Genomic DNA, 12929 nt, shown 5'->3' on the forward strand with positions numbered 1-12929 from the left:
GAAAAATAAATAAACAAAAATATTTTAAATTTGTTAGGTATTGCCATACCCCAGAAGTTTAAAAATGTAATTCTTTACTGTGAGAACTGTAAATCTGTGGAGTAGCCGATCACAGCAGGAACAGCAGAGAGCTTCAAGAAGGTCCAAGATGCATTTGTATATCAAAATAACATTGATGGTTGTGTTATAATATAGAATTGTATCCGCTTACATCCCTTCCTTTTCTGTCGTTGATTGAACTGGATGGACAAATGCTTTTTTTCAACCGTAAGAACTATTTAACCACTTTTTTTGCCATTTTACAAATGAATGAAAAAAACTGAATAAAAAGTGATCACAAGGTTTTACAGCCCCCAAAGTGGTACAATGAAAACATCAGTTTGTCTCACAAAAATGACACGTTACACAGAAGTTCGAAAACATTATTCACATCAGGATATGGAGACATCTTTTTGTACAAAAAGTTTTAAATTTTTTAAAAAATATATTAAAACCCAATAAAACATGCATGAATGTGGGTATCTCCATGATCGCACTGTGCCCAGAGCCCACAAGTAAATGGCACATAAGCATTTTTTTTTTTTTTTGCAACTTCCACTGCATTTGGAATTTTTATTCCCTGCTTCTCATTAAATATTATTAAATACTGTCACTAGGAAATAAAATTAATTACAAAGAAAACAACCCCTCATACAGCCATAATTACATTTTTGATCAATACACTGGTACCATGAGACCTTTTTTTTAATGAAAATGTACTTACCATATATACTCGACTATAAGCCTAGATTTTCAGCACAAAAAATGTACTGAAACCTCAAACTCGGCTTATACTCGAGTAAATAAAATATAGATTTTACCAGGTTTTTGTGGTAAAATTAGGGGCCTCGGCTTATACTTGGGTCGGCTTATACTTGAGTATATTGGTACTATTTTTTGTAAATATGATATACTGTTATTATTTTTGGAGAAAGGGGGAAAGATCAAAGATTTTATTATTTTTAAACTTTTTTTTCAACGACATTTAAATAGAAAAAATTTAATTCTATTTGTCAATACCATATTTCTGCTTCTTCGTTGCCTTTTGAACACCTTTACAGCTTCAGAGCCCCTGTAATCACCATGACGTAATGTGTCCATGTTCATAAAGACCAGCAAATATTTCTATAAGATTTCTTCACCGTGCTTTAGAAGGATTTTAAACCGGTTGAGTGAGCCCTTCCTTCGATGGTCCTTTGTTATCCTTATGAATAGAGTATTTGCATTGGGTTCCTTTTTCATGCAAAGCTGCAATGAAATATCCTAATCTCCACCTGCTAGAGCTCAGTTCCCTCGGAGAACGCGATGCTGAAGAAGGACACCTTCCATTCTGATACCTGTACAACTTTTTGCTGGTGAGTAGAATCTATTATAGAGGACTATAAGCCTCATGCACTGTGCGGACATGTTGGGACAGATTTACTTACCCGGTCCATTCGCGATCCAGCGGCGCGTTCTCTGCGGTGGATTCGGGTCTTCCGGCGATTCACTAAGGCAGTTCCTCTGACGTCCACCAGGTGTTGCTGCTGCGATGAAGGCCGCCAAGGTCCGCCAGAGTTCACGATCCTATTCCTGGTGCAGGTAAGCGCGTGTCCAGCGCCACTTTTTTAAAAAAAAATACGGGTTTGCGCTCGGCCACACCCCCGATTTCCGTCGCGTGTACGCCCGCACCGATGCGCCACAATCCGATCGCGTGCGCCAAAAACCTGGGGCAATTCAGGGAAAATCGGCACAAATCGGAAAAATACGGGTAACACGTCGGGAAACCGCAAATCGGGCCCTTAGTAAATGACCCCCTTTGTCTTTTATGCTATTGCTGCCTCTCTGACATATATATCATCAGTCGGGAACTGTGGACCTGTCTGCTTACCTACTGCTCAGATGTATCTTAGTGGACTTTCCTTATTGAAAAAATCTGGTTTTTGAGCAAACGCCACTGATTCCTACTACCTGCTAGGGCAGACGGGGCTTTTCAGCCAAATTTGCATCTTTTGAAAAAGTTGAATGGCAAAAACAAAACCTCCACATCTGGAATCTTGTAATAAAATTTGGCCACAAACTTTGAAGAAAGGTACAAAAAAATGCAAAAAAACAAGCAAAAGATAAAATACATGTCCCGCTTTATAGCAGAAGCTGAAGCGGCTGGTTTGTCACCCAGCTAAAGTTTTTTTTAACTCCTGGGTGTTCTCCATGTATGGAGGGGCTATTTTTATCCTATTAGCCACCAGTAAGTTCCAATTGAATGCCCGGTTAATCATTACCACCAGTTACTAGAAAAGAGACAATAAAAAGTGCAACCTCTGTGACAAGAGAATAATATGTCATTTATATTTGGATTTATTCTTGTGTTTTTCTAATATTTGTGACTTGGCCCATTTGCGACTTTTCAACTCACCTAGTAAAGTTAGCCACACATCAATTTTTCAGTGTTGCGCCTGATATATCTTTAAATCTAGATGTGGACGTATGAAAAAGTTGCAATTTTGATGTAAATCGCTGTTGAAAAGTCCCCAATAAACTCCAGTCCCGATCAGGCGTAGGGAACACTTTAGAAGAAGTTGCTGAAGAGTTTGCTACTTTTCTGTGACTTTTTATTAAATAATAAATATAATAATATTAATAATAAACTTTTAATAAAAACCCGACAGGCTAAGCTGCCTGATGTATCAACCTCTAAGATAAATCAAACATGACCAAAACCCGAATAAGCAAAAAAACGGGAATGCACAAATGTCCTGGCTAAGGGTAAATGACCCCCCTTATCATCCGATGTGCAGCATGGCGTACCCCAGCATGCAGTTTGCCCATTAGGTGTGGGCCATAGGACATGACATTTGTGCTACACTCCTTTTCTAAAGAATGATAGATGTGATCCATACAATTGATTCACTTTATCATTTACATGTAACTTGACAGTAACATATACACATTCTTATACAACTATCAGTATTTGTTTAATGGGAGGAAGACACCCAGCAACAGCTAGAAGGTTTGGTAGATACTTCCTGAAATCTTGTCAGAAATCAGAACACTTTCTGCAGCCGGTCATGTGATATTGTGGGATTAGAGTTGGCTTTGTCCCAGTAATGTATCTGAATATATAGTGCAAGGGCGGATTAAGACGGTCATCTGGCCTTGGGCTGTATGAATATTATAACCCCTACAAGTCTGGAATAACTTCCTGTTATGGTGCTAGGATAAAGCTTCTTGAAGAATAGAGGATGGGTCCCTTCTGCTTTCAATCTGTGGTTTCAGGTCCTTTGGAGGACCTTCAAGGGTCCTGAAATAGCTCTTGTGTACAAGTGTATTGAGAGCAGGGAGGATTTCATGGGTGAAGGTCCTTCTCAGTATAAAATGTGGTGTGTGGTTTGGGGGCCATGAGCCCCCTAGAAGGTGTTGGCCCTGGCTATATCCCAAACCGCCTGTATTATATCCACTACTGTATACAGAGAGTTACGACATAGAAACCCTAAAAATCTGCAGCAGGTAGGGAAGAGGGAAGGGGCTGCATAAGAAGATGTATACCAGTGATGGCGAACCTTTTAGATGCTGAGTGCCCAAACTACAACCAAAACCCACTTATATTTCTCAAAGTGCCAACATGACAATTTAAGCAGTAACTTATTGATCCCTGTTGTATCACAGGTTTCAATTGTATTGCTGTCCTAAGGACATCAATACAATAGAAAGTTGTCCAACAAAATTTGGATTGTATCTTCGATCCAGGGTCCCCTGAAGAGGAAGAATCAGGGGACCCGGAGCAGGAGCTCCAACAATAATCCATCTCTGATCAAACCTTCTTGCTCCTCCTGTCGTCCTGGCAGCCAAGGATGTGTCTCTTTAAAATAGCACAGAGCGTGGCACGTCCTTGCTGTCTTGGACCACAGGAGGAAATCTTGAGTCCTGTCTGGCAACTCTGTGCTGGGGTGAAGGTCTGGGTGCCCACAGAAATGGCTCTGAGTGCCACCTCCGGCACCCGTGCCATAGGTTCGCCACCACTGATGTATACTATTTCATGCTTATATATTGGGATACTTTGCAGCCTTTCATTGTAAATTTAGGTCAAGAATGTTCTGATATATTCTTACAATGGAAAAAGAAATCAAAATGTTAACGAGTCAATGGGGCTGATTTACTTACCCGGTCCATTCCCGATCGAGCGGCGCGTTCTCTGTGGTGGATTCGGGTCCGGCCTGGCTTCATTAAGGCAGTTCCTCCGACGTCCACCAGGTGGCGCTGCTGCGCTGAAGAGCATCGGAATGCACTCAAGTTCCCCGGCCTTTTCCTAGTGAAGGTAAGTGCAAGCTCTGCGACACTTTTATTTTTTTAAATGCGGCGGTTTTTCCGAATCCGTCTGGTTTTCGTTCGGCCACGCTCCCCGATTTCCATCGCGTGCATGCAAGCGCCGATGCGACACAATCCGATCGCGTGCGGCAAAATCCCGGGGCAATTCAGGGGAAATCGCCACAAATTGGAAATATTCGGGTAACACGTAGGGAAAACGCAAATCGGGCCCTTAGTAAATGATCCCCAATATCCCCCAATAACTTGTTATAAAGGAGGGGTTGATTAGATTGTATATAGTGTCCTATCTGCAGGCAGGATGTTATAGAGCAAGAGGAACTGAGCAGATTGTATATAGTGCCCTATCTGCAGGCAGCGTGTTACAGAGCGGGTTAGTTGATTAAATTGTACATAGTGTCCTATCTGCAGGCAGGATGTTATAGAGCAGAGGTAGATGAGCAGATTGTACATAGTGTCCTATCTGCAGGCAGGATGTTATAGAGCAGAGGGAGATGAGCATATTGTAGACAGTGTCCCGTAGGCAGGCAGGATTCTATAAAGGAGCAGCAGTCCCGTGTGTCCCCAGCCTTAGGCCTTATGAATACTACTGTACAAACTATGGCTAACTCATCCCCAGAGTCTTCTATTAGGCACGTTCCTGATGCTGTCACCATGCCAATCAGCAAGTCCCTTTAAATTGACGTAGGTGGGGTAAGCAGTGCTCAGAAGGGCCGCAAAAAGTGGCATACGGCCTGTTGTTTTCAGCTGGCATGCGCACACATGGCAATGTACATGAACCCAAAAGCAGAGTGAAAATTGCCCTCGCTTTTCCATTCCCTGAAAAAATAATTTATAATTTATTTTATAACAATATGCATAATTTGATCCATCATTTGCTTGTGAAGAGTAAAAACTTGTAGTGATTACATCAGTTTCACCGAAACCGGAGGAACTGGCTCCCTATATTAAAAGTACAATGTGTGGACAGGTACGGTTAGTTATCTCGGTTCCCCGGAAGAAATTTTACTTTAGTCACGGAATATTACAAAATTGGTGACATTGAATTGTCACCGCTGGCATCTACTGACAAGATGTCTGGCAGCACATTAAAGGATTGCAGCGTAGGCTTTGTCAAGTGACACATCTAATCCTTTAAACCAATATAGTTTTTAGATGACTCTGTTCAGTCATTGTAGGGCTTCTTGTTATGTTCAGACTTCACTTCATGTCAACGCATAAAACAAAAGACGAGCAGGACAGGACTGGAGACAGAATCAGACTGTTGCATCATAGTGTAACAACAATGGGGCACATTTACTTACCCGGTCCAGTAAGGTTGTGCGCCCGATATCCAGCAGGTGTCGCTGCTGCGCCGAGGTCCGCCGGAGTTCACCTTCTTCTTCCTGGTGTATTGAGTGAGTGCTTGATCTTGCAACACAAATAGTTTTTTAAATTCCACGTTTTTTACGAATCCGTTGGGTTGCCTGACGGCTACGCCCCCTGATTTCTGTCACGTGAAAAACGGCGCCGATGCGCCACAATCTGATCGCGTGTGCCAAAATCCCAGGGCAATTCGGCACAAAACGGAAATATTCGGGAAGCCCGGCAAAAGTGCGGCGTTTGGACCCTTAGTAAATGGACCCCATTGTCTCATTTTCTCAATTTTTGAGATTGATTGATTAAGCTGTTTTTTTTTTTTGAGAATTACTGAGTAGACTATGACCCAGATTTACTAAAAATCTAGCTGCAGTTTGCCTGTGTAGTGTGCAGAGGGGCGCCATATTCATGATTTCTGGCCAACGTTCTTCATGAATCTGGCGCTCTTTTTTTGGTTTCCAGTATCATCTTTTATTCTGATGACACCCAACTATATACTTCAACATGTAACATCAGCGCCTGGCCTAATTCAGAATGCTAGTGATTGTCTCTCTGCTGTCTCTACCATCCTCTCTCTTCTTGAAACTTAATGGGGCTCATTTACTAAGGGTCCGCAGTCCGCACTATCGTCGGAATACCCGACGATTTCCGATGTGCACCGCATTTAGAAAGGGTTTTTGGCGCAGGCGATCGGATTTTGGCGCATCGGCGCCGGCTTTCACGCAACACAAAACGGGGGGCGGGCCGTCAGAAGATCCGATGGATTTGGACTACGCGCGGGATTTAACAAAGCAATTTGTGTCACAAGCCACGCACTTACATGCACCGGGAGGAAGATGGTGAACTCCAGCGGACCTGATTGGGGAGCCAACACATGCAGGATATCGGGTGCACAATGCATTGCAGCAGATGTGGATTCCGGCGTCACCATAACCCGAAGCAGCAGGCCCGCTGTCTTGGGGTTGTGCTGGACTCCGACCTCTTTTTTGCACCACACATTCAATCACTTTCTCGCTCTTGCCGTATGCATCTCAGAAACATCTCTAGAATCCGCCCATTTTCCACAATTGAAACCTGTAAAATGCTAACTGTTGCTCTGATTCACTCTCATCTAGACTACTGTAACTCTCTACTAACCAGTCTTCCACTTACTAAACTCTCTCGTCTACAATCTATTCTCAATGCAGCAGCCAGGCTTGTCTTTCAGACTAAACCCATACACGGATGCCTCCAGTTTGTGCCAATCATGCACTGGTTGCCAGTCTACTCCAGAAAACAGTTTAAAATGATAACCCTCATCCACAAAACTCTGCATACTGCTTCACCTTCCTACTTTCCTCAAAAGTGCTCTTAAAACCCATCTCTTTTGACAAGCTTGTAACAGTCGTTATCTACATGAACTTTCAACTCTCTTTACAAACCCATCTGTATGTTTGTGCTCTGTCATGTATATGTCCCCTATGATTTCTTAAGCGCTATGGAATATGATGGCGCTATATAAATAAAGATTATTATTATAGCATTTATATCACAGTCCAAGTTTACATAACAGGAGTGACAGACTAACTCCTAGCACACCCATAGTCACATAGTTTGTTTAAAAGGATTACAAGTCTCATGGGAAAGATGGATACACTACAGGGGTCATTTATCTTCCCTTTTTTTCTGTCTTTTTGAGACATTTTTTTGTCTCATTGCAATTTTTGTGCCTTTTTGGGGTCTTTTTGAAATGAATTCTGCCGGACATATGTTTATCATCAGTAAGAGACATTTATCTTCTATTCCAGATATTCCGCAAAAGACATTTATCTATTCAAATTGTCTAAAATGTGTGACATTTTTTAGCGCAAATAAACTATCGTATAACACCCCTACATTGTGAAATCCCTCCTCCCCTTTAATGCCCCCCACATGGTATAATGCCCCCTTCCCTACCATATCTGGCCTTCTATTAGGGCTCAACAACTTATAGCTGCCCTCCTATTGTGGATATTTCTCTACCGCTTCAGTTGCTCTAAAATTAAAGGGGTATTCCCATAAAGACAAGATTCTTATATATACTCAGGATAATAAAAAAGACATTCTCTATTTCACTGTTATTAACAAAAATACAGCATTTCATTGATATAATTCCAATCTGCCTCTATCAGTCCTGGTGTACATTATTTTGGATGCCCCTGGACCTAACCCTGTATTTTTTTGACTTTACACATACAGTATTGTTCTTATGTCTGACGCTGCACTGAGCTGCTCTCTCCTTCTAGCCCCCACCCTTGCATTCCAGGACGAGCTCACACACACACACACACAGACTTACTGCTGCCTCATGAGGAGAGTAAAGCTACATGCAGACATGATCTTTATCCAGGGGAGTGACAGGGAGGCACCTCAGATCTGACAGTGTGTGCGTAGCTAAGATGTAGCAGTGCTGAGAATGTTATAGGCATCTCATGGATCTCATCTCTGATCATAAAGGGGCAGATTTACTTACCCGGTCCATTCGGGATCCAGCGGCGCATTCTCTGCGGTGGATTCGGGTCTTCGGGCAGTTCCTCCAACGACCACCAGGTGTCGCTGCTGCGCTGAAGTCCCCCGATGTCCGCCGGAGCTGACGATCCATTGGTGGGTGAAGGTAAGCGTGTGTCCAGCGTCACTTTTTGATTTCTCCGAATCCGTCAGGTTTTCGTTCGGCCACGCCCGATTTCCGTTGTGTGCGCCAAAAACCGGGGGCAATTCAGGAAAAATGGACGCAAATCGGAAATATTCGGGTAACACGTTGGGAAATCGTAAATGACCCCCAATGTGTCTCATCTCTCTTTCTATGTGTCAGATACTAGTACAATGTTCAGAAGTTAAATGAAAGTGTATACAAACCTGTACCCTCCTAATCTAACCACATTGTCAGCTCACAGCATCTCACAGCACAGAGGGATCATAATGTGTCTGCTTAGAGAGTCCCTGCCCAGAATCTTACACTGACCATCACTGAGTGATAGGAGCTAAAACAGCAATAAAACTGATTAAACTTTTAAAGTAAGAAGTAAAAAAATAATCACTTGGAGATTGGAATTTGAGACTTTTCATTTCATGGGCAAACACATTTAATCTAAAAAATGGTTACTGCTCCTCGTCTCCTCAGCTTTTCTCTTCATTGATGTGACCCTTAAGCCAGCAGGTGTTATGAATATATACATTTTTGCCTGCAGCTTTAGCAGTCGCACCAGTGAATTGTGGAACAGGCGTCTGCTTTACCATGATATTCAAATGTTTAGGTCCTGAAGCAGATAGAGGTGACATTGGGACATCCCTCCAGATCAGGGCCAGTGTCAGCTCTGGGCATAACAGGTGCCGGGGCCCAGAGGTGCCGGGGGACCACATAAGGCTGTACATAGGGAATCCATAAGGATGAGGGGGGCTGTATTTAATGAACCCTTAAGGCGTCACGGGTGCTTATATAACATAATCATGACAGGTCTGTTTGGGATGGTAAACTAGGGAATATTTTAGGGAACAGGAGACTCTCTTGGTTTTTAAGTTTTTAATGCCGCCATGTGAGTTCACTTCAAAGGGGCCACTGAGGCTCTGACACCCAGGGGCCTCCTGAAACCTGGTGCCGACCTTGCTCCAGATTGTCACGACAGCACCCCAAAATTCAAGACTTATTTCTGTCAGTTTTGGCTTACAAATAACAATGCACAATACTGGCCAGAATACTGCTGTGTGATACTGGTCTTAGGCCATTTTTTACCTCAGTTATTACATCAGTTTTTTTGCATCAATCGAGGTGTGGTTGACCTCACAGAACAGGAACAGACTTTCAGCATTATCTCAACATACAATAAACTTTTGAAATAACTGTGGTGTAAAGTGTCTCACACAAGCTACAAGAGAAGCTCCTTGCTTCCACATTCTAATTGTAGGTCAAATATCACGTTACTTCTGCAGCCTTTTCTTTTATTCATGATAGAAACTAATGCACACAAAAAAAACTTGATGTAGAAGTAGGTGCGGTGTGTGGTGGTGAATGTTCCACCCTGAATTTCCATCCAGAAACTTCTCCAACCGACATTCAGTCCCTCACCCGCAGGCCAGGTACTGTATGTTTTACTGTTTATAGCAGAAGAGTTGCCCGTAGTATAAGGACCGTAACACCCAAGCTTCAATAAAAATATATTTATTATTCTCACTATTTTTTTAGGACTAAAAAGGCCCTTTAACTTTTAAAATTGTCCATTTCGGAAGATGAATTACGGCATGCTACGACTCCTCACCCGACATGAGATTCTCGTTCCCGGTTATTTCCACAGCTTCTCATAATTCCTTCATAGCCAATCCGTGGTCAGTGATTGTTCAGAGGTAAACTGTAAGCGTCGGAGAGGAACTACGTCCTACGTCCACATGAAACTTCCTTTCAAAACATCTGTACACTGCACATGCTGCCGAATCATTAGAAGGGAGAGGCACTTTTTTGCTATTCAGTTCATATCATGTATATGAGACAATGCTACTGAAGTACTATGGTATTAAACTCAGAATTGGAATATGGATATGAGGAGATTTCTTTAAAGGAAACCTTTCATCATGAGCCCTTTTTCTGGCTCCCCCAGGTCCCCAGTTTACACATTGCCAAAGAGTTTTTATAGTGAGACTAGATTTTTCTGAAAAAAAAAAAAGTTAGCTCAAAGTTTACCTTTCTGTATGTAGAGCTGTGTCCCCAGTCCCCAGGGAGGGGCTAGTGAGGATCAGTTTCCCCTGCACTTTAGGGAAACTGCTCCATCATGCGTCAATTTTAAATTTAAAAAAACTTCCATGTCCCCCATATCTCCCTCCCGACGCTCCTCTAGACGTCATACATGTCTGCCCCACTACTAGAGACAGAGCTCTGCATACAGAAAGATATACTTTGATCTAGCTATCAGAAAAAGCTAGTTGGCAATATGTACACTGTTCTCCCTGGTAACGTGGGGGAGACGGAAAAAGGGCTCTAGATGACAGGTTCCCTTTAAAATTTGAACTTTTTTGGTAATGTGTGGATTTTTAACTGTTCTTTCTTCGACACTGTTCTGTGTTTAGAGCATTTTACACTGGGGTTCTACTTTGTGAGATTTTGTTAATAGGAATGTCCAATTTATAACTTTTGCAATCTGCCAAATATAGACCATTTTACACCTGTGTTGTGTTCCATGTTTGGTGTATGTGTGTGTCTTCATAACATAGCAAATGAAAGATCGACATATTTCTCTTTTCAATAAGCGAATAAAATGAAGTCAATGGCTCTTATGAGCAATATGAGCCCATGTACTATGCAAATCTCAAACAGTTTATTTTTTATGTAGTCTCAGGCAAATGAATACAATTGAGTTGGTAGATTGCTTCATGCAGTAGGTGGTAACGGAAGACAATTGGGTGTAAGGACTCTCTAGTCACCATGACCAGAACTTCTACATAGAACCTCCGGTTTGGTTTAATCCATTTAGCATTTGGATGCTGTATCTGGTTTGGGTTGTCTACCTGTTCTTTTCTTTCCCAAGGTTGAGAAATTAATTTTCTTCTTTCTTTTAAAGCTGCAACCGTGGGGTCGAAAACTGAAGAACGAAGAGCCTTAAATATCTTTTTAAGTGGCTTCTGTGTCCTTTCTTGAAAAATTATGCTGTGTGCTTGCAATGGCTTGTCTAAAACATACACACAAAAAAACTTGGGCCATTTTCTTCTTATCTATATACAGTTATTTCATCTTTGTATTATGTACATTTTACTATAGTGAAAAATTACCTACATACAAAGGTTATTCTTCAATTAAAGAATCAAACTGTTCAATGCATCCAACAAATATCATCCGAACAGTTCACTCAAGGGCAGCACCACAAGTCCAAACAAGGTCCTCAAATCAGTCTTCAATTGTTATCCTTCTTTGGACATGGCCTTCAGGACATACATTTACTCTCAATCAATGTCCTCCATCAGTTGACTCATCTGATTGCTTCTTTACAGTAGATCGCAGTATGTATTCAGTGGCAAATGCTGTTGTTATTCATCACAGAGATGTATCTAGGTCCCAATCACAGTTACCACAAGGGCCAAGGCCTCCCAATCAGTATTGGATCTGGTTTAGTTTGGAGTCACCTTCGAATCTGAGAAATCTCACCATCATGGACAATCTCATCAATATGACCATGTCCTACAGGACAGATTCTGACATCTTTACTCCCTATGGATGGTTGGAAAAGTCTGATGACAAAGTAAATTTTACTATTCCGCAGAAGACCCGATTGGTTGCTTGGACAATAAGCAACTGGAAGACAAAGCACAAGAGGTTTATGTATTTTACAGAATTAAAAGAGTATATTCAAATAGATGTCTATGGAAAATATCATGTACCTCTTCCAAGAAAACTACAGTTTCAAACCCTGTCCACATATAAGTTTTACCTTGCTTTTGAGAATTCAATTCATGAAGATTATATAACAGAAAAACTCTGGAGTAATGCATTTCTTGCAGGAACAGTCCCAGTTGTTATGGGTCCTCCACGTAAAAACTATGAACGTTTTGTCCCACCAGACTCCTTTATTCATGTAGATGATTTTTCTAGTCCCCAAGAATTGGCTTCTTACCTCCTCAGTCTGGACAAAGATGATCAAAAATATCAGCAGTATTTTACCTGGAGGTCTAGATATCAACCGGTAAAACTAAGAAAAACTTGGGTGACTGAATATTGTAAAGTATGTAAAGCCCTGAAAGAAGCCCCATCGTATAGAACAATTCCAAGTATCGCTGAATGGTTCAAATAACCATAAAGATCATAGATTATCCATTTTGTCTAGGATTCATAGCGGTTATTGTTATATTCCAGAGATGGTATCAGTCTTGACCATAGACTTTGTTATATTAGACAACGGTCATGTATAACAAAGGCTCTGTTTTTTTCCTGAAACAGAGCCTTTGTTATACATGACCGTTGTCTAATATTACGTTATAAACCAGTAGACCTCCTTTCAATCTTCCACTTTAAAACACTTCTACCTCAGAAAACGTTACCTTTGTTTAAATTTGCATTTATGCTAATTAAAGGCTTTAAGTACTTTGCCACTGATGGTTGTAAAATATTTTTTCTTATATTAATGACTGCAAAAAGGGAATTTAAAAAAAAATCTACCACCAGGATCAAAGATTGCAAACCAAGCAAACTAACATACTGGTGTGTTCAGGATCCACTCTTCTTTTATCTTGTT

The 12929-nt window shown here is 41.4% G+C and overlaps 1 protein-coding gene across 1 annotated transcript; it reads left to right on the forward strand.

Moving 5' to 3' along the window:
• The first annotated feature begins 1286 nt into the window (after window positions 1-1286).
• LOC140071020 (3-galactosyl-N-acetylglucosaminide 4-alpha-L-fucosyltransferase FUT3-like) lies at window positions 1287-12696 on the forward strand. The gene is made up of 2 exons (XM_072118235.1): window positions 1287-1394; window positions 11265-12696. The coding sequence occupies exon 2, from the start codon at window positions 11364-11366 to the stop codon at window positions 12486-12488; it is 1125 nt and encodes a 374-aa protein (XP_071974336.1). The 5' UTR covers window positions 1287-1394; window positions 11265-11363; the 3' UTR covers window positions 12489-12696.
• Window positions 12697-12929: the final 233 nt, after the last annotated feature.

Source organism: Engystomops pustulosus, chromosome 7, assembly GCF_040894005.1.
Source record: "Engystomops pustulosus chromosome 7, aEngPut4.maternal, whole genome shotgun sequence".
NCBI classification, from domain to species: domain Eukaryota; kingdom Metazoa; phylum Chordata; class Amphibia; order Anura; family Leptodactylidae; genus Engystomops; species Engystomops pustulosus.

Excerpts from the sequence above, each read along its gene's own strand:
- LOC140071020 (XM_072118235.1), top strand. The coding sequence starts at position 11,364 with ATGGCTTGTCTAAAACATACACACAAAAAAACTTGGGCCATTTTCTTC.